This window comes from Zootermopsis nevadensis, unplaced genomic scaffold, assembly GCF_977971745.1.
Source record: "Zootermopsis nevadensis isolate Lab colony 2312 unplaced genomic scaffold, Znev_1.0 Znev_ptg000004l, whole genome shotgun sequence".
Lineage (NCBI taxonomy): Eukaryota > Metazoa > Arthropoda > Insecta > Blattodea > Termopsidae > Zootermopsis > Zootermopsis nevadensis.
The window spans coordinates 1,822,625-1,844,617 of record NW_028259136.1 but is presented as its reverse complement, the minus strand read 5'-3'; the positions used below and the strand labels follow the sequence as shown (position 1 = coordinate 1,844,617).

The 21,993-nt window shown below is 38.4% G+C and overlaps 1 protein-coding gene across 3 annotated transcripts in view; it reads left to right on the top strand.

Moving 5' to 3' along the window:
• The window catches only part of LOC110827094 (QRFP-like peptide receptor), an 85,724-nt gene that overhangs the window by 34,297 nt on the left and 29,434 nt on the right, over positions 1-21,993 (top strand). For all 3 annotated transcript variants that reach the window (XM_087342857.1, XM_087342856.1, XM_022058428.2), the window contains exon 3: positions 13,022-13,164. In XM_087342857.1, the coding sequence (XP_087198983.1) occupies positions 13,022-13,164 (143 nt within the window). The remainder of the gene's footprint in view (positions 1-13,021; positions 13,165-21,993) is intronic.

Sequence of the window (21,993 nt, the reverse complement as noted above, 5' to 3'; positions counted from 1 at the left end):
ATTTTTTCTAACGTTCTATAGACACCCCCATGGTGGTTGCGCATTAAATCCTTCCCAAGCAAACTACGTATAGTACAGGGTAAACATACTTTCTTTCAAAGCGATGTTACTTCCAAATCGTGTAATTAATAAATAACCCTGGAGATTTACTGCGTCTCTGGCGAATGGAAGTTGTAAAACAGTAAAGGTATCTGAGAACGACATCCGTCCTGCTTAATGGGCAGTGTAATGTGGTTCGTAGTATTAGTTTACAGGAGAGAAACGCCTATGAAATCAATTAACGCTACAGAAAAACAATATAAGCATGTGTGCAACTTTGTACTCAACACGAAGGCCACAAACTGTATTGGTTGGGCGTTTGTTTGCCAAACCGCAAACCTGTCATCACATTAATGTCATTTGAACAAGAGAACTAGGCTACATGCCAGCACCAGAAACTTATATTGGAACAGCCGTTCGATTTTACTACAAATGTCGCTACTAGAATTCGAGAATAGTTTTCCGTTGAAATCCAAAATAATTCACGAGGTGAATATCAGAATATTAAGCAATTAATCATAAAAAGTGGTATCCAGTCTTAGTAAAATAATAAAAACATCCGTTTCTTCGTTAAAAGAATACGCTTATATATATATATATATATATATATATATATATATATATATATATATATATATACCCTTTAGACTTTGCCGAACTTGACTACAAGCGAACCCAGACATACGAACATAATGCATTCTTTGAAATGTGTTTGTAAGTTGAATGTTCGTAAGTTGAATTTATTTTTTCCATAAGATGTACTGTGAAATTTGAACTTCGCGCATAGTAAAAGTGAGGGGTTCTGTATTCGTTAAATGAATTGGGAGGCGCAATTTATTAGTCTGTGCAATGTTCGTAAATACGAATTGTTCGTTTCTTGAAAGTTCGTAAGTAGAGGTTCGTCTGAATTCCGTACATGGCCCATCCTAAGTGAGGGTAAAGTTACAACCTAGACCAAAGAATCTACTGCTTTCAGTAACTGGCTGCAGTGTCCTTTCATGACGTTACGACAGATAGGATATTCCGGGCGGTGTTCGTCACGTACTTTTTGGATGTTTGCAGCAATTCTCTTTTAGGGACGTCTTTTAAGGCACCGTAGGAGGAACCTCGCGAGTGAAATGCATTAGAAATGATTTCAGTCGAAAAGAATCTTTAAAGCGAGACTTGATAACATTTGGTCAATGCTGGAACTTCTTTTCACCGGCCTCCTTTAAATTGCTGGAACTCATGAGTGAAGAACCGAGGGCGATAGTCTCCTTATAGAACTACCACATAAGTGGACCAGCAAAAACACCTTCACATATAAGAATTTCCTTCTACGACGGACCATTTTTTTCAATTTCAGAAAATTCCATTAGGAATTTCAGTCACTTTGAAAATATTCGTGCCAGGTAAATGGAACAAGTACGTTATTAAATTTAATACTCAATTTAGTAGGTCATCTGCAGTCAGAGAACTTAACCATGACAACATAATTAATTCTGTTCATAAACTTTTCAGTATGTAGTTAAGAAGAATAGAGTGCGAGGAACAACGTTCAGATCGTCGCTGCTTTATATCGTGTGTCTAACAGAACATCAACACATGATGCAGCAGACAGCTTGTGGACAATCAGAAATACCAGCGTGACGTGAGTTTAAATCTCAACGGAAGGTCTGCGAAATATCACAGCTAACATTATATTTCCGGACATTTCATAAAGCAGTTGGCTAGGCCTGTTGTAGGAAGAGAAAAAAGGCTTTCTCAGTGAACTTTACACATTTACCAAAGACATTCTTTGTAAATTGGCGCTTCTTATTATTCTTGATATTAATTTATTCGGGAAATAAACGTGTAACAAACCTGATAGTACAGATACAGGGAAGCGAAGAACTCATGGCTAACGTACTTTAAAATAAACTTGTCTGAAAAATAATATAGCTGCCTTGCCTGGGTTGTTGCTCCGTGTAGTGTGGTAGACGTTCACCGACGTTTAAGAAGTGCCTGCTACCTCCACCATCAAGGTGATAAGCAAGTGTCTACCAGACTACACAGCGCAAGAACCCAGTAGACAGCCAGCCATATTTAAACTCGCTGCCGTGAGAACCTGAAATCTCACAACTCCAGAATGGATTTCAATTTCATTTGGTAAGGGGGGATATTACTAAAATGTGTCGACTGATTTCAATTTTGGTTAACTCGGACAGAAATAACGAGCACTTGTGCATGGAGTGCCTGGGTGGGGGAATCCTCAATTGGGGAAATCAGTATGATGTCATCACCCAGCCAGATAGCTGACAGGCACCTACCCTCGCAAACGGAATCCCCCCCCCCACAAAAATATGACATAACTGGCGCAATTTGCACACGTAACTTACCGTCGTAACTTATTTTGTATGGAAGGCGTAGCAGTAATTAAAAAACGTTATGGGGACTTACATAAAGCAAATGTACCTTGAATTATTCGAACTGAACAATCAAGACCGATTCCAGTGGCCACGTTACTTAACGTAAGCATCGCCTTGGACAGTTCGAGAAAATGGGATCGTGGATTTTAATCCCACTAGAAGAATTCTATATTTGTCTAATATTCCACATTCTATTCAATGGTTATGGGCTTTAAGAAAACTTGATTCTCCAATTTCGGAATCCTCCTGCTTCTGCGAATAAGTGTTTAAGATTTTTATATTACGGTATGCCAGCAGCTCCATTACAAAAAATTGGGCCATTGTACCACTGAGGGCAACAATAACAAAACATCTGATGCCGTGTACAAATTAATTTTTAATAACCCGTTGAACTAAGGATTAAAATTCGAGTATTTTTGTATCCAAATTTAAATTATAGAATAATATGTTTGAGCCGAGCCATTTAACGAGGGCATTTCCATTTTTCGCTGCAAACACCTTATACGGCACATTTAGATTTTTTATCTCAGGATCACTATATTGACGGCCTATTAATCTTTTAGTATCAAAAAATGTATTACCTGCATTTGTGATTGATTGCATCACGCGATATTAAATTAGGACAGTGTAGTTAGAGTCTTTATTACAGAAAAGTGCTTACTGCTTTCTTTACACTGCAAATTTCTTTCATGCTTGTGAGGGCCTCTGCAACTTTTGTATCTGTTTATAAAAATAACACGATGGAACAATAGAGTTTGCAATACAGCGTACTGTTTACACGCAGTTCAATGTCATTAACGACGTCTTTCACGGAAAATTAATTTCAATGAGCTTCCAAAGAAACCTGGCCTGTTTACGCTCAATGTAATCCAAAAAAGATAGATCATAGCAACCTAACTACTACATAAATGTATTCTAACGTAACACGATGGGATTTGACAAGCTGCTCTGTAAAATAATGTAGCACAGCAACTACGCGTTTCACTTCATTTTTGTTTACCTAATACGAAGAAATAATAAACAACCCACTTCATATTTGTATTCTAATACCAAAGAGGAGCCATGACGCACGATCTTTTGTTAAGTGAATGGCCATGAATCTGTAAACAAGTGCAGTATTCATCGGAGAAAACGCTTGAAGAATTGAATGGCTTAATGCAGGCTATTTACATCGCACAAGATAGCTGGGTTCAAAAGTCCTCATTACAGCATACGATCAGATGTATCTGTAACTCAAGAAAAAGTAGAACATGACAGTACAGATTCGTATCCTGTAAGAGGCAGGCGTTATGAGCCCTATTCGCGTTAAAGCTGGTGTCCAAAAGCTTGTGTTTTAATCAAAATTATTTATTTCTGAATCCTTTCAACGACAGTCACTCCGTTCGTAATCCAATTGAAGGCACTATCATAAACGTTACTTATCGTCTTCAGAAGCAAGAAGTAGCGATAATTCTAACATCTGACGTGGGAAATGACTCTCCAGAGTCCTTCTCTAGTCGCTCAACTAGTTTAAAATTTCCCTGCCTTTATGAAACCCTAAGGTACATTTTTGTGCTCACAAGGGCTCACTATCCATCAGGTATTCCGACCAAAATTATGTAAGTAATTAGCAACCTTCCCATTTATGCCACACACTTCCATGACAAATGAGAAATTCAGCCCGAACTAACATTCTAAGCACAATATTGACGCAGAGTGCAAAAATAATAGCAAGTACTGTAGTAATTTATAAAGGCTACTACGATATCTCTTAACTTTAATACGATACAGGTCAGCCTTAATTTTCACTGGAGACTGTATGTTTGCCTTATCACTGCTCATATAACTAGTATCCTTTTGTTTCTGTAACTGTAATGCATTGTACAATTTTATTTCTGTATTTTTCTAGTCAATTATTTTGAAAGTGAAACATATTAACCCGAAGGCCTCAATTTCGCGCGATGAATTTTGTTCTTACTTCAAAGTATATTATTTTACAGTTGTTCTCTTCATAACTAGCGAAATGGTTTGTCGAATTTAACATGCCCCAATTTTTTTCTTTCCTCATATGCAACTAAATATTTGTTTTTTAAATTTGTTTTTCTTTATATTGTTTATACAATTCCAGAAAGCCTTAGACTAATTTTATCCTGTTCTCATGTTCGAATACTTTCCATTACCAAGAGCCTATCCTATTCGTAGACGACATCTCAGTCAGTAACTCAAATTTGGCACTGTGTTTATATTCAGGTTTGCATTACTTAACGTTTGTCAGGAAAAAACCCGAACACATCATTTATATATTGACAGGTCCTCGTGCATTTCTTCTTCACCTGAAACATACTCGGATAAAATAACCAAATTTCGTGTGACTCAATCATATAAAGCTGCAGGCAGTATTCCCGAAACGTCAACAAAACAGATCCCTATCCTGCTACTATTTCAACCAACTTAGTGCAAGATAATGAATGTTAAATAATGTAGCGATTCCTCTTTCCGCGAGGCATATTTGAAAAATGTTTGATGTTATTGTAGTTATGATAATGTTTTGTTAATAAGCAAACACTAACCTGGAGGGATTTATAAAATAGAGGAAAAACTTATTTAACCAACTTCGACTGCATTTTTAAGAACTCTTCAGAAATATAAAAAACAGCTACATGTTAATATTCTATTTGCTGACTTCGTGTCGTAAAGTATTTATATCTCAATGTTTATAATTTGATTGGCAAGAAAAGAGTGGGTTAAGTTGCTTTAAAAATGCTATAAATGTTTTCATTAATACAATATTTTAATAAAACAGTCTGGGTTTTTTTTTTCTAAGATGAGATGGAAATACATGTTTCAGACGTAACAACTTTCAATACAACTCTGACATTTTTAGGAACGATATAAGCATCTTCATCCGAAATGGATTAAAACAAAGGGTTTTTAAAATCTTTATTTTAAATCTTTGTAATTTGCTTTCAGCAAGCCCTTGCTAATATAGTAATTAACGTAATTAAGAACTGCTGGGCCTTTATCTCGATGTACCTGAAATGTATGATCGATCATAAATCAAATCCTTCGGTGGCATGAAGCAAATTTTCATGAATGAAACATAAGACAAGCCAAGTGGCAAATATTAACTTTGAATACTGCACGAGGAACGATTACAACTGGCGATATACGAATTTATCCAAACCGGTTATTTGTCGATTTTATAATCATATCATCCTGTGTATAAACACGTCTCATGCTTCATTAACTACGTAACTTTACTACCGAACATTATTCACGCTCTATAATTTTGCAAACGTACATATAATAATCCCTTTATTTTATAAGCAACTTAAATAACATACTCATAACCAGCGAGATTTTAGGATTTCATGGCGAGGAGTTTGAAGATTACTTGTCTTCTGGGTTGTTGCGCCGTGTAGAAGTTTACTGACGATTCAGAAATGTTTCTGCCTGTGTCATTGTCTGCAAATACAATACAAATATAGCGGATGTCCTCACTGCAGACCGAAAAGAGTATAGATGCTTTCAAGCTATTATAAAAAGTGGCATAACTTTTGCCATGTAACAGAAGAATATAAAGGATTATTTTATTTCTCAAAAAATAATTCACTAAATTTCAAAACGTACGATATGATGCTATAAATATGATAGTTGGAGTTGTAATTACATTCAGTGACTGGCAAAATTTTCGTATCTACGGCAATAAATGGAGAAACACAGAGAGGGTTCACTATCTACAGCCTGTCAGATACTTACGTCTTCTGTTCTCTTCGCAGGACGGGATTATCAAATTCTGACAGATGTCTGAAACAAAATAAGAGATCAGTTGCGGGAACAACAGCCAAGAATATTTTACAATGGCTTGCATTTAAAATATAAATCCAGGTATATAAACGCATATAATTCAGTATTTTGAAAGTAATTTGATTCGAACTGAAAATCCCGTGTATTATTCTCTGCTTTCTGTAAAATGAAAATGTGAAGTTGAAATTCTGGATTAACAGCTTCCTGCTTTCCGAAATACGGCTGGCTACTGAAGTGACAGTCGATTATGATGGGCCTGCATTATAGTTCTCTAGAACGTAGGGTCAATCGCATGAGGAAACAAGATATGAGGAAGCACTATATCATCCAGAGAAAAACGTGAAATAGTCAAACATCCTATTGAGCATGGCATTAGACTGGTTCTTAGAACAGCAAGATGAATCTGTTTTGAAGCAAACAGAAGATCACAGACTGCACAAAAGACTTTCTGAACGTTGCAAATAATAGGCTATTAACTTAACAGAAAGAAGGCAACCTTAACCCTTCGCGTTTTTTCCCTGACCTCGTCGCTATTTAAATAATCGCACTGCTTTCTCGAATATTTACTATAGAAAATGTGGGACCACCTACAAAACACACTCAGCTAATGTACCAGCACCATGATATGATCATCTCACACTGTATTTTATGTGAAAGTTACTAAATACATTTCATTCTTTAGTATTAGTATGCATTATTCTCACTCTTTGGCATTCCTTATCTAAATATTAATATTTCATTGAACTACCAAACACTTTAAACATTATAATCATTATTTACAGTCTATAATAAAATGTATGAAGCACACAGGAACTGTTACTGCTGAAAAACCACATATAACTCTATTATACAAAGAGTTCCGGAAGTGATGGTTATTCAAATGTGCAAAAAAAAATTTTGAAGAACGAGAGATGGGATTGAAATTCAAACCGTGCTTACCAACTCCTGAACAGACTACCCGCTCAACAGAAGTATCAGATAAGTAGCCGAGCGATCACGGCGAAGACACTAAAAAAAATCCTATCCTATGCTATGTATAATGTTTATATTGTGAGAATCGAGGGCAGCTCTGTCAATATTGTGACTACGCTTACAGGCTGGCACGTACGCTTCTGTCTTACTTTTGGGTCAGAATCACAGCAGAACCGATCTAACAAAATGTATCTTTGCCAGCTAGGTGTTGTCAGCGTTGCTTTCCTAAGCGTATACCACAGCAGAAGCCGACTAGCAGACGAGAGACAAAAGCGACAAGGGGACCCGCATATTTCCTCCCTGATACGGAAACACGTCCATGAAACGTAACTCAGGCAGACAAACGAGCGACTGTTGTTAACTTTGTAGCCTGTTGCTTAATCTGGCCGTGAGTTGCCGTTTATTACAAGCCGAAACAGAGTGACATTTTAATCCTGATAATCCACCGTGTAATGTGGTTCTGTGTGGTCCAACGATCGATCTCATCCGAGCGGCTTACGAGCCCTGATGATATTTGATTATTTTAACTCCAAAATGGGCGGGGCTGATACCCACAGTTTCACCATTTCCAGCCGAGCAGCATGGTACTGAGACATGAATCCCAGATTTAATTCGTTCGAACCTCTGCCAAAACGGCTGTTCTGACTATCGTTTCTCCCTTGCCCTTTCCAGATCACAGTTTATGATAACCTGCTCACATTTTTCGACAACTTCTGATGCTGATACAGCGTCTTTCGATATTCAATGAACAGAACGTGTACAACACATAATCAGTGAGTAAACATCGATAAGCCAGGCATTTTATATCGAAAAGCCAATTGTCATCCATTATGCAGAGAATTTGGGTGGGAGGGGGAAACATGGGTTTGTACTTCTTTCACAGAACCAGAATATCTCCATGAAAACGGGTTAGAACAAGACGCTGTTCTAGTACCAATAAGAGTTTTGTGTTCTCATTCACTGCCGTTAACTTGGGTTTCTGGCTTTCTTAGACCTGCCCACGCCATACGTTGGTCTAGGCGTCTTATATTCCAGTATCGAGTAAATCGACCAACGTCGCCTCACCTCACTCCTCTCGAGTGCTGTCAGAAGAATAGGTCAAAGAGCACAGACGATGTTGCTGACCAACCTCGCCTGTGCCTGTTTTGAAGAAACCCTATTTTAGATGAAGCATCCAGACGGAGGAGTTTAGGTATTTGTCCCGATGAGAGGAAGTGGAGCAGACAGAGAGCCTAACCTGGAATCCGACCCACGTTGCAGTCTTGAGTTTTGTTCGTGGTGAGAGGAGAAGGAGACAACAGAGGAGAAACCTACTCTGAATCCAGCTGACGTCAAGCCCGAGGCCTTTTACCTTAATTCCAGGCCACCACCAAGTCCTTGACAATTGCAGTGATGCGGGTTGCCTAGCTCCCTCCAACGGCAGATCTAAATCCAACATTTTTGTATGCCTGAGCTCAGTTGAAGGGCACTGCCTACTCAGTCGAAGAGAAATATCAAGGGAAAAGTAACATTCTCTTCTCTTCTGCAGCCATTAAATGTCATGGTGCAGCAGTCGGGGGAAAAGATTGAGCCAATGTCTGTGTATAATATAAATAAACTCCAACGTACGATCTCATTATAAGTGTAAACAAAAAATAAAGTATAAATACGACTGATTTCTGGCAGACGTTTCAGGAGCTACTGCCTCCATTATCAAGGTGATGATGATCAGACAGATCCTCCGAACTTCATCATTAAATTCACATAATTTTTGAATGCCTCGTATTCATTACACTTGACAACACGTAGTTAAATGTACCAAAATATAACCAGTAGCAGAACATGTGTTTGTGAGTAGAAGTACCCCTGTAGAAACACGGGAGCATTCTGTCCACATTGCAGAAACACTATGAACGTTATATGACAGATATTGTCGTAAAGGTACTGCATGAAGGTGCCCCCTCGAGACCAAAGGCTCTCCTCTAAATTACACGTTGTACAAAAACCGCGCGTGACCTCCTTGGCTTAATTTCGGAATCGTTACACCTCAAATGTATTCCGCACACTTAACAAATTATAGGACTTTACAGGATCCGAAAAAAGACCAGTTCCTTTGACATAAAAAATATTTTCTTTATCTGTAGCCAGATAAATCATCAGTTTCGATGCGTGCAATAATTTTTCCAGTATAACGGAGAAAATATTTTTCAAGTAAATTTATAAGCCACTGATGGTATTAACGAGCTTTGTGTCAGTCCGTACCACGTTTCAGTTACAGACGTTAAAGCTATTATAAGCAATATGTAACAGCTTTGTTTCTGAAAATCAGTTTCAACATCGTAACCTTGTATTTTAACTTTAACAAGGTGATCTACGAACTTCTGATACAATAACAATACTGGCGTCATTCAATAAATGTTCCTGAAGTCAACTAGCGCAATATGTTTTTGAAAAATATTAAACTTCGTTAAAGGGTTATAATCACAGCTTTTTTTCTCGGTTTTGCAAGTAAGTTTTGTTAAATATTTGTAGCATGAAATTTTCTAAACGAAGTCTGTTGAACCGGTTGGGCCCCGTATTGTTGTTTTATTTATACGAATAACATATTTGATGAAAACAGTCAAAACACAATATTAAAGGCAGAATTTACGATCATTTCAATTGGTTTTAATGCAAAAAGCGTCATGTTAAGCGACAGTCTTTTGTTTTCACAGAATTTCTATAGAACTTTCGTACTAAAATTTAATCATTTCTACTGACAATTCTTTAAGCGAAACCAATTTCATGAAGCGTCTTTCAAAAAGCAAGAAAAACAGCAACTTCTTTTAAGTCTCAAGGCTATATATTATAAGACTTAATCTCTTCAGAAACGAATTCCTACAATTTGCACTACACTTCACCGGACTACGATTATATTTAAAGGCAAGATTGAACTGTGTTTTCAAAGGTTAATTATTTTGAGATTTAAGTTCCTTTTGACAACAAGGAAGCTGCGATTAAGGAAATAATGATAATGTTCTACTCATGGGGAATTACTTGTTTCAGATTTAATTAAAACTTCCAAATATTCCAAAACTGGTGCTCTATCTTCAAGATATATGCCGCCTTTCATGCAATCAGAAGGTTCCGTGTTCATAAACGTTTATCACTAAACGCTCTCCTGAGTTAATCTAGCCCACACTTTCAGATAATATTTTCAAAAGACATTCTAATAACACCTCGTACGTACAACTTTGTGGCTCATATAGTCTGTTTCTTACTTTCAAGATTTCTGACTAAAATTTAATATATATTTCTCGTCCCACCGACCCCACTCTCCTTAATTTAATTATCTTACTAAATTTGGTAAAATAAATGATGACCCTCCACATTACGCAAATATCTCCAGTGTCCTGTTGCATTCTCTGCCTTCGGTCCAAATATTCTCGTGAATAAATATTCGATTTTAGGGAGAGACAAAAGATTACACCAACAAAGTGCCAAATTTGGAAGTCACTTTTTGAGCGTGCTAGAAATTCACTACGTATATTGTCTACAGGAAAGATTTATACATTCATGATTTCCCAAGAGACAGCACAATTTCTACATAATAATGCATCCTATCATGAAGTACGCCTTTAAATGTATACAGAGCAGATAAATTGAGTGGCAATTTGTAAATTTATGGACCAGTGAACTGCTGGTTTTCGACGTCATTGAGTTCATCATGAAGAGCTAATTAACTTGAGTGCCACATAAGCTGTTCTGTATTTTACATAAATAAGCGCATAAAATTTTAGCTACAATGTCGAATCTCATACAAGTGTTGTATCCTGACAATTTTTTATCCCTACTCGCAGCCTGTGCCAGAGAACCCGCCGTTCTTCGAACTCGTCTTCGCGTAACAAGAGCTTAACTAGAACGGTAGTTTACGCACGCAGATTACATAGGAACGTATAGGACAACAAGAGGAAGAAGGAAACTTTTTTTCTGACTTAAGTTTGTTTTAAAATGAAGGTCTGATGATCATTACAACGAGAATTGCGTTAACAACATAGCTGATTTACGAACCTGTTCTAGAAATTTTTTTAGCAAATCTTTCAAAAGTAGGATCTGAGGGTCTGACTGCGTTACAATCCACAAGACAGCTGGTTTCTCCGTGGCATCCCAACAATTACTCCATTCACACACAGAAGAAGGCAATGGCAAACCACTTCTGGATCATCTGCCAAGAACGTATATGAACAGGTCCCAGTCCGAGAAAAGTATGGAAGGTCCTGTTCATATGGACCTGTCGTCAGACAGAACACTAAATAAATAATAATAATAAAAGTTGAGTCTGCTGCGTCTATAAGGACGGGTTTACACCAAGTAAAAGTAAAGTAAACCAAAGCTGTTCCACTATACGCCAAGTAGGCGCTTGGGGGGAGACACGTTATAGCTGCTACTCATTCTTGACCTCGGCACTAGATGGGGTGAGTGGTCAGCATCACGCCCCGGCCGCTCTTTACCCCCAGGAAAGGATCCCGATATTCATTGGATAGGAGGCTGGGTGGGTCCCAGAACCGGTCTGGACGCAGAGGCTAGAGGAAAAATCATCTGCCCCTGTCGAGGATCGAACACCGGCCGTCCAGTCACTATACTGACAGCTAACACCAAGGCAACTGGAAACTGCAACCCTACTTCAACTCCACCACAACCGAAGACAACACGTAGTCGTATGGCACATTGCACCTACAAACCAATTATGGAGCAAGTGATAGAATCCACACATTCACAAAGCAGATGGTTTTCCACTGAAAAATGTGAGAAATTGAAGTTGAGTTGCACTGTTGTACGTATCGGCCACAACCTTCCACCTGAACCTCGTAACGAGGTCAGTAAAGACCGCACCAACTCAGAAAGCTAAGAGAGCTGAGAGTTTCTCTTTCCGGCCACTTTAACTACTGTGAAGGCTGCGGACTCAAAAAGAAATATAGCAATATTTTTCGACTACAGAACATCCCCCCCCCCCTCCTCCGATCTTGTTCTCTGGTGCTTCATGACAGGATGTAGTGTTTCGTAGGAACTGTGCTGCCTCCTGGGAAATATGGCATATTACGAGCATCTTCCCCTAGACCTTATACGTAGTGAATTTATGGCATACAGATATGTTTTTTTATACAGAAGGCACGATAATCTCCCAAACTTGGCAGCGTATCGTGTTGGCCTGCGTATCTCTTTCTAAAAGCGAAAGCTGATTGGGAATATTGGACGTAAGGAAGAGAAAGTAACAGAATCCTCCAAAAACTTGCGTAATAAGGAGCTCCATAAGTTGTGTTTATAATCAAACGTTAGGGTAATTAAAGAAAGGAGTGATATATATATATATATGGTGAATGTAGCACGCATAAGAGGGGCGATAATTGTGTATCAAAGTTTGGTCGTAAATCTTCAAGGGAAGAAATAGCCGATTTGAAAGACACAATTATAGGTGGCAATTATGACATGACCGCTTCCTTCGAAGCCCTTTCCAATTCAGCGTTCATTAATAATCAATACTATCATCCGACGCTATATAGCCCAAGATATTGTCAGTATCGTTAAATTAAATGAATAACTCATAAATACGCATGACACGCTGGTGTAAAAATAATTCAAGATGAAGAAATTGCTGATGTGTCAGTTCTCAATGACATGCTTGTAACTCCATGGTTCTGGAATTACGCTGAGTAGATAATTCTCTCCCAACTGGTCGATAAATACCCTCTCATCAAAAATTAAGTCCATACCCTGCAGCCGACTATTGCATCCTATATTCAGCAACGTCTAGAGATCTGAACATGAATCTTTTATCATTAATAAAATATAAGTGTGATATAACCTTTCTTCTGTTACAGTGTCACCAATTACTTTCTGGTAAACCTGTCAGTCGCTGATCTTCTGGTGACCCTCATTTGCATGCCAGTGGCTATAAGCCAAGCCGTCATAAAGCTCTGGTTGTACGGGGAGTTCATGTGCAAAATAACATACTACTTGCAGGGTAAGTACCTTTAAAAACATGAGTTTATCTTAACATCAATTCTTCGTTTGATTTTTATTGTGTTCAGTGCGTGTGTGAGCGTATGCGCGTACGATAGAATTAAAAGAACATTATTTGTAAAGCCGAGACCGAAGAGATTTTATAAACCACGGTACACCTGAACGGATGGCTACATTCGCATTCATTCATCAGAACAATAAACATCTGAAGTTCAAAGCTGCAATAACAGGATACGGATGCAAAAACCAAATACTGCCAGCTGTTTTCTCGTTTTGTGCGTTGAGGGGTCCATATGTAGTATTTACGATTGAAATTTCAATGGAACAACTTTGTATAAAGCTGGACAGTCGGTGTCATGACGAATATTCCAAGCTTGCATAAAGTAAATGCTCCTTTAGTGGGCTAATCGTCATCTGTTTGCCCATACCGATTACATAATGTTGTCCATATTACTTGCTGTACACTAGCTTCTTACGTTATGATGATTTCGTTGTAGTGGTCGTGAAATATTAAATTGTTCATGTACATATACGCAAGTCCTCAAGCTTGGGGGTTGGGCGTGAGGCTAACAACCTTTCACCGTAAAAAACTGCCGTGTTACGAAGAATCTTACCAAGCCTCGGACTCTTTGGCACGAACATGGCAAATAAAAATGATTTGAAATAGGAGTTGAAGGCGACTTGATTTTGTTGGCCCAGGACAGTGACCGGCTGAGGGCTTTGGTGATGAACCTTCTGGTACCCTAAACAGTTAGTTAGTTAGTTAGTTAGTTATTATATATATACGCATAATAATGAAGTCCATTTGTGATACTCTGTGTACTCTGCCAAGTTTACATTCAATGAAACATAGAATGTTTGCATGGAACGTGTAACCTAAACTGCTTTAAGATAATAGCTTTACTATGCAAATTACCTCATGCACTGTATCAAAGTCAGTTTTTGGTTTATTTAAATATAACCATCGTTTGCTTTAATAGTATGGACGACAATTCGGAATAACCCAATTAATATCATCCTCAAGCAGTATAAGTGTCTGCGTGGCCTGTTTAGTGTTTTGATCAATAACACCTGATAGCCACTCACCTGTCTGATTATATCTCTTCGACCTCAGTGTATACAAAGTCTGGCAGAGAGGACTGACGTCTTTATGTTCAGTAGTACACAACAATGCGAAGAATGGATAGGTTTACAAGGCCATTGGTACTTACAGCATGCACGATATTTTGGTTGGAAAACATGCGAGAACATGGTTTCAGCAAAATCAAGCCATAGCACTACTTAAAAACGTGTTGCTTGCTGCACGTTTAAGTATCCAATCATAATTCTCTCATTTATTGATTTATTACTTATTTGTTGGTCCTTTCCTACGGCGTGTAGTTCACGGGTCCCTGTAACCTATGTGCACGTGTGCACGTGTGCACGCTAAATGGAACAGCCCGCAGCAGCTGAAGGAAGAGGCGATAATGGAATGTGGAAAACCACAAAGAGCCATGTCCGCAGGGGAATTGCCGCTCGGCCTTTCTAATGACACTCTAGTCAACAGTGATTTACAACGTTGCTGATGCAGATCTACTCTATAATATTTGTATTCATAAAGCTAGATAACTAGCGAAAAATGAAATTTCCTACGCCAACAATATATTAACAAACTGACACACGGAATATCTTCCTTAGTACAAATGCATGTTCCATTATCTCTCGATCGCTTCTCAGCAGAAGAAATGTCGCATTACCACGATATCACACAAATATTCTAACAGCTTATTTTAAGTAAATACCAGCGTGGAAATTGCATTTCACAGAGACAAATTTAGTAGAGAAAACCCATTGTAGTAAGTGTCCAAAGCACTTCTGTATGCCACTTGTGCTACTAGTGCATATGCAAAATTCTCACACTAGTTATTGTCAGCATTATACAAATATATTTTGTGCGGACGATATATTATTACTTGAAGATTTCTGTCTTCTGGGTTGTTGCACTGTGTAGTCTGGTCGATGTTTACCAACGTTTCTGAGGTCATACTGCCTCCATCATCAGGGCGATTGAGTATGAAGTTTTCTGTCTTCCGGGTTGTTGCGCTGTGTAGTCTGGTCGATGTTTACCAACGTTTCTGAGGTCATACTGCCTCCATCATCAGGGCGATTGAGTATGAAGTTTTCTGTCTTCTGGGTTGTTGCGCTGTGTAGTCTGGTCGATGTTAACCAACGTTTCAGAGGCCATACTGCCTCCGTCATCAGAGTATGAAGATTTCTGTCTTCTGGGTTGTTGCGCTGTGTAGTCTGGTCGATGTTAACCAACGTTTCAGAGGTCATACTGCCTCCGTCATCAGGACGATGATGAGTATGAAGATTTCTGTCTTCTGGGTTGTTGCACTGTGTAGTCTGGTCGATGTTAACCAACGTTTCAGAGGTCATACTGCCTCCGTCATCAGGGCGATGAGTATGAAGATTTCTGTCTTCTGGGTTGTTGCGCTGTGTAGTCTGGTCGATGTTAACCAACGTTTCAGAGGCCATACTGCCTCCGTCATCAGAGTATGAAGATTTCTGTCTACTGGGTTGTTGCGCTGTGTAGTCTGGTCGATGTTAACCAACGTTTCAGAGGTCATACTGCCTCCATCATCAGGGCGATGAGTATGAAGATTTCTGTCTTCTGGGTTGTTGCGCTGTGTAGTCTGGTCGATGTTAACCAACGTTTCAGAGGCCATACTGCCTCCGTCATCAAAGTATGAAGATTTCTGTCTACTGGGTTGTTGCGCTGTGTAGTCTGGTCGATGTTTACCAACGTTTCTGAGGTCATACTGCCTCCATCATCAGGATGATGGAGGCATACAACTCACAAGACAGAAATCTTCATACTCACCGCTGTGAAAACCTCAAATCTTACATGTTATTACTTATTATACACTACCTTAAAACTATATCTGTTCCCAACCAATAAGTTAACATGACCACCATGTTGTGTCGTTATGTGCAGGTCAACTGAGCTGAGGTTCTCTGAACTGCATTACACTCGTAATGGGTGCCATATAAAAGTCAGGTCCATCACAGTGATCCGGTCTTCTGTGTGTTCTTTGCATGGTGCGCACAACATGAACAAATATCGGGCTGATCGTGTCTATCCGTCTGTCCGCATGTTAACTCGAGAACGGCTAAAGAGTTTTTGGTTAAATTTGGTATGGACGTTGTGCCATTGATGGCCACACCAAACTCTCGTTATTTAATTTTCTATAATCGGTAATAACAACATAACAATGAAGAAATTCGTAAAACTGCGAGATTCTGTATTCTAAAATTGTGTGTGTTAATAGAAACACAGTCAGGGCCATTTAGTTGAACTGTCCTTTCGACTCAATGATCAGCATCCGAAAAAAAATTAATCAGTAAAGCAAAAAGAACAAGTTTTCAAATGTTTTTAAGTCACAGTAATGGCGAAATGTGCATCACGTATATTGGATTGCAGTAAGCTCCAGATTTTTTGGTTAAAAGTATAAGCAATTACGAGCCCGTAAATAAATCATACAATTATTCATTCACTGCACTAAAATGAATGTCGTATTAGTTTTAATCCACATTACGGGTGGTGAATTATGGATTTGTTCGTACGTAAAGAAAGAGTAAATATATATAAATTTTATCCGAATATTTTTTGCTGTGTATTTCAGTTCATCGTCAAAAATTTCATGAATTAGGTTTCCGTGCACTGGCAAATTTTACAGGCGAACGATATGAAAAGAGACATATTGAAAATTTAAAAATATTAGATTATTCACAAGAACTGTATGGGCGTTACGACTAAAAATTGTACAAACTGCAACTTTATTTTTTGTTTATTTAGGAGTCAAGGGGCCAAACGTGCAGTAGCTTAACATAAAAACTGAAGAGGAAATCTATTCGACTCGAACCCTAAAACTACCTTTCTGCTCTCTGAATATTTGCAATTCATCTACCATGTTTATTTAAACCATTACATACAGCTAAACTGCGTATGAAACTGTATAATCTAGTACTGCTTCGGATGACGATAATAATTAGCTGATTCCGATTGATTGCACAAATGAATGAGATCAGGTTCGCCAACCGCAATGTATACCACTTTGCACGACCTCAGTTACAAATAAACAATGCAGAAACTGGCAAACCCGGGATATGTCCCAGGACAGCTCAGTCAGTACCGCAACTAGACTATGGACATTACAGCCGGGATTCGACTCCTTGCACAAACACACACCTTCCGTTTCGACGACGCGTTCACTCTGGCAAAGCAACTTGGCCAAATTTCTAGTGCAAAAAGTACCTATGCTCCTTCCTCGGGCAAAAACATCGAATCATGAGGTGACTACTCGCCTTCATCTAATACCTTAGGCAAGGATGCATGGCGATGTACCTCCACTTCCCCATACATCTTCCTTGTTCTTCTTTGCATGGTATTTATTAAACATAAGAACATCATTCCCTTCACCGTCACCTGGGCATTCCAAAGGCCACACCTCAGCTTTACAATAGTCTTTGTCGAAACAGCCTCAGACCTCTGAGGCCTGACATCCGACGGACAGGTATTCTGTTCTCTTTCCACTTTTTACCGAATGACGAAACCAGAGTCACGCTTTCAAAACGTAATTTTACAATATTGCAATTCAGACGCCGGACAGAGTACAAAAGAACAATTTTACACGTTATAATGTAACACTGTTAGAAACCTTCAAACACTGACTAGATTAGAATTGTTGCTTTTTATTCGGGTCTGTTTAAGTTTTGCGCTAGGAACGGAAACAATTAAGAGTAAGAACCTTAACATGTTTCAGATTACTGGGTTTTCCTCGATAACCAAAAGCGACTTTCAGTAGGCTACTGTATATTTCTACACACCGCACAGCAGAAAACATTTAAGTGGCTTCAAAATAACATGAGTATGGTCACACAGATTAATACAATTAGGTAGATAAAAGTGTGAGAAAACAATGTTCTTAAAGTGAGCTAGAAAACTTCAAAGGCCCATATTCCACAAAAACCTTGGACTGATTTTGTCGTGATCTTGAGGTGACGTTGACCTATCCATTACCTAAAACTGACATGAGTATGGTCATTAAGTGCCCTACAGATCGGCAGAAATATGCTTTTGAAAAAATGACTTTCAAATGACCTCGACATTTTTAAAGCCCTCTTTTCGGAAAACTCCAGGATTCATATTTTTGTGACTGTGACATGACCTTGACTTCTCTGCGACCTCAAAGATACGTGAGGTTCTTTAGAATTAAGTATGAGAGAAATTCGTCTTAAAATGACCTTGGAATTTTTAAATGACTTCTTTCAGCAAAACATAGGGTTGATATTGTCGTGAACTTTAATGGCATTGACAGATACGAGACCACAACTTAACTATCCCGTAATAACAACAGAAAATACGATGCGGCTGTTTTACCGCTCGTGCGCGCACACAGGTAGGGTTCTTCGTGTTCTATTGCCACCGCCAGCCGCTGTGCGGTCACCGCACCGCATCGAAAATGAAGCATGTTGCGGCAAAGAAACCGCTGCGGCCCAAACCGCTCGTGCGTGCAGGTTCTAAGACTTACGAATTTTATGGACAGTAATTATGCTGCTTGACGTATGGAGGTTACTAGGCTGGAGCGATTCGGTAATGGCAGCACACCTCGACCACACACGATCAATACACCTATGACCCCTGTACTGTTAAGATTCCAAAATTCTCTTGCGAAGAGATGAGTGCAAAGAGAGTTATTGCTGTTTTCACGTACTATGCCGTGATTTCAAACCTGTTTTGGCTACGTTTATGGGTTTCTTTATTAAAATTCTAAGCAAGTTCCGGAAATCATTCACCTTTTTTTATTTACAGGTCTCGGGCAAGACAGTATTATTTCATAGAGCCTTCTCATAGAACTCAGTATAGGCCTACCAATAAAAATAGTCGAGTTAATAAAATGTGCTTGAACAATTAGGTACTTTATCGCCATTGGTTTTTACTTTCGCTTTAGAATGCGCCATTACGAACGTCCAAGAAAGTTGAGGGATTATAAAAGTAGATCTATGATAGATTTTCATGTATTAACAGAAGCGTCTATTTAGAACCTTAGCACTGCTAACAATTTAACGATGTCTAAATCAATATAACGAAAAGAAAATTATAGAAAGACTATGAAATCCTGCATCTGTTGCCAAGTCTTCTCATTCAAGTATGACAAAAAGAAGTTTGGTCTTCATATATATGTATGCGTATTACATGTAATATAAATTCAGCAATGTTCGTGAACATAATAAGGAACTAGAACGTAGCGCAACGTTTGCATTTCGTTGGTACGGTGAACTGACATTCACTCAAACATATCTAAGAACGTGACTTTTATACCTAACCTAAAGAAAACCGAAATTCAGCCCTGAAGTTATATTCGGTATGAAACAAGATAGCCGATTCCACTGACCAGTGGCCACACTGTTTCAAGAACAAACTATATTAGGCGTAGTGTATGCCTGGACTGAATGTTAATATTCCCCTTAGGTCATGTTTGTTCGCGCTTTTCCGAGAATGAATTCCGAGGAGTGACAGGTCAGACTCTCTAATCCGTGAACGGAAAATAGCGAGGTTGGTGTGCATGACTGCGTCTAGAGGTTGTGACCACAAAAAGAGTGTTTGACGCCTTGAACTGCTTTACAGGAGATTTATTTCGGATTTTCCAGTTGTTTCCTCCTCTATCTTCATTAGTTACTCGTTATTGTTAATATTATTTCATTTCTCGTGAAGTGGCCCGTGTTAATAGTTGATATGTAGCACTGCATCGTCAATCAAAAGTGGCTCACGTCATATTTAATGTGAACTAGAATTTTAAGTTAGTGATGTAGTATATATGTTGCTGCACTGTACCGTTTTGGGGAAATGAGGGCTATCTGAATTGAGTTTATCATAATTTCCTTCAGTAACTTCTCATAGCTAAATGCATCAGGCACTGCATTAAAGAAGGGTGTGTGCCATGTGCTTAAACGTTACGGTTATCATTACAAGAAGCTAAATGGTAGAATTATAGTCAACAATTTAACCCTTTGAAACACCAAGTTCATTTAAAACAACTTGCGGATTTATAATTTTAGAGTTATTAAATATATTACAAATGTATCGGGTATGTAACTCGTGTGAGTGAAGGAAAATCATTACAGAAATTTAATAGAGAATTGTCTTGGAAAGCTACAACTTAAAGAACTTTATGGAAAGTGAAAGATACCATTAACATTTCAAAACCGTGGCTTGCCTAAACAACCTTCATTTAAAGAGAACTTGTGGCTCAGTGGTTTCAGAGTTATTAAATATACTATTGATGTATCAAGCATGTAACTCGTGCAGGTGATATGAATGAGACTGAACAGCGAAATTACAAATGAAATTGTAGAGAGATGCCTCTGGTTTTGGGAGACAAAAGGCTGTTTTTCCAGTTCTGGTAATCTAGGTACAATAAAGAACTAACAGAGTAAACCTAGCAGATTCCGCGATAACGCAACTGAGTCTCGATCGTGAAGTTACAGGTTCGAACCTGACTGGAGTTCCCACTTTATCTATTCTGTATTTCGCTATTTTCCTTCATTTACTCTCGCCCGTCATCATACACCGAAACAAGCCAAGATCTTAGGACTCATTATTTATCATCTCATGTCTTATTCGACGGTAAATAAGAGCTGTAGATGATACTGCATTATCAGACAGGCAGCAGTATGTTTAGTAAATTTGGTTTGCATGACAGTGTGAAGGAAATTGAATTTGGGCCAGGAACTTCCCGCTGTGATGCTCGGGTGTCAGAGTGGATGTGAGTGCGAAAGACGAAGAGAGAACACAACAGACTTTGAACTCTTCAGCTCACGCACGTGTTTAACTCCTCACGAAATAATCCTTCACGGTTATCATTTACACGAGTTTCGTGAAAGCTTACTTGTCTTATTTTCCTTTTGTGAGGACGGCTTACGCAAACCAGAATACAAGTAGCACTACGAGGAGCGCACTGTGAAATAAAGCATGTAATTTTCTGAAGTTATCCGCCCGTTCACTGAATAGTAAAATGTTGTCCTATTAGCAAACAGTCATAAGTTTCAGGGTAGACTTTACGAGTGGAATTATACTCATTTGCATTGAAAGCGTACAAAATTCTCCCAAATGTTAGGTTGTAGTTTAAACCTGTGGAAATCGTCACTACATTCCTCTCTTCGGCTACGTACAATGTACTACAATTTATAAACACCCTTCAGAGCACTTTTTAACTAAGTCAATTCACATTAAAATGTAAAACTGACAAAGTGGGTACTTGGAAATTATTCGACTGGGAGTAGAAAAACTAATTCTCAACCGTTAAATAAAGAAATTATGAAATAAAATTAAATAATTTTCATTCAGTGTAGATTTTAGCCTTTCATTCTTGCTGTACAATAAACAAAGGTATCCGTTATCAACATGTCGGAGATGTGCCTTACATAATCTTAAGTTGGCTTATAAATATACTTAAAATTTGACACGATCGCTATTCCACTGCATATTTCTTAGATACAACTCCCTAAAACCAATAAAATAAACAGGGCGACCGTGAAAACTTCTAAGATATGGGCGATGTAAAAGTCGTTTATCAGAACGTAGTAAAATTTCGTGTGGCGTTAAATTTTTAAAAGTACGTAACGCTATGTTAACTCGATTTTTGTAGATTTTAAAATAAAATATAAGACCTCCATAAGAAAAGTGTATTTGCTTTCCAGTTTGACAGTAACAACTGATAAAACTTGCATGTGAAATTTTGTACAGAGACAGATCAGAAACGTGGTTACAAAATTAATACTAAACTCT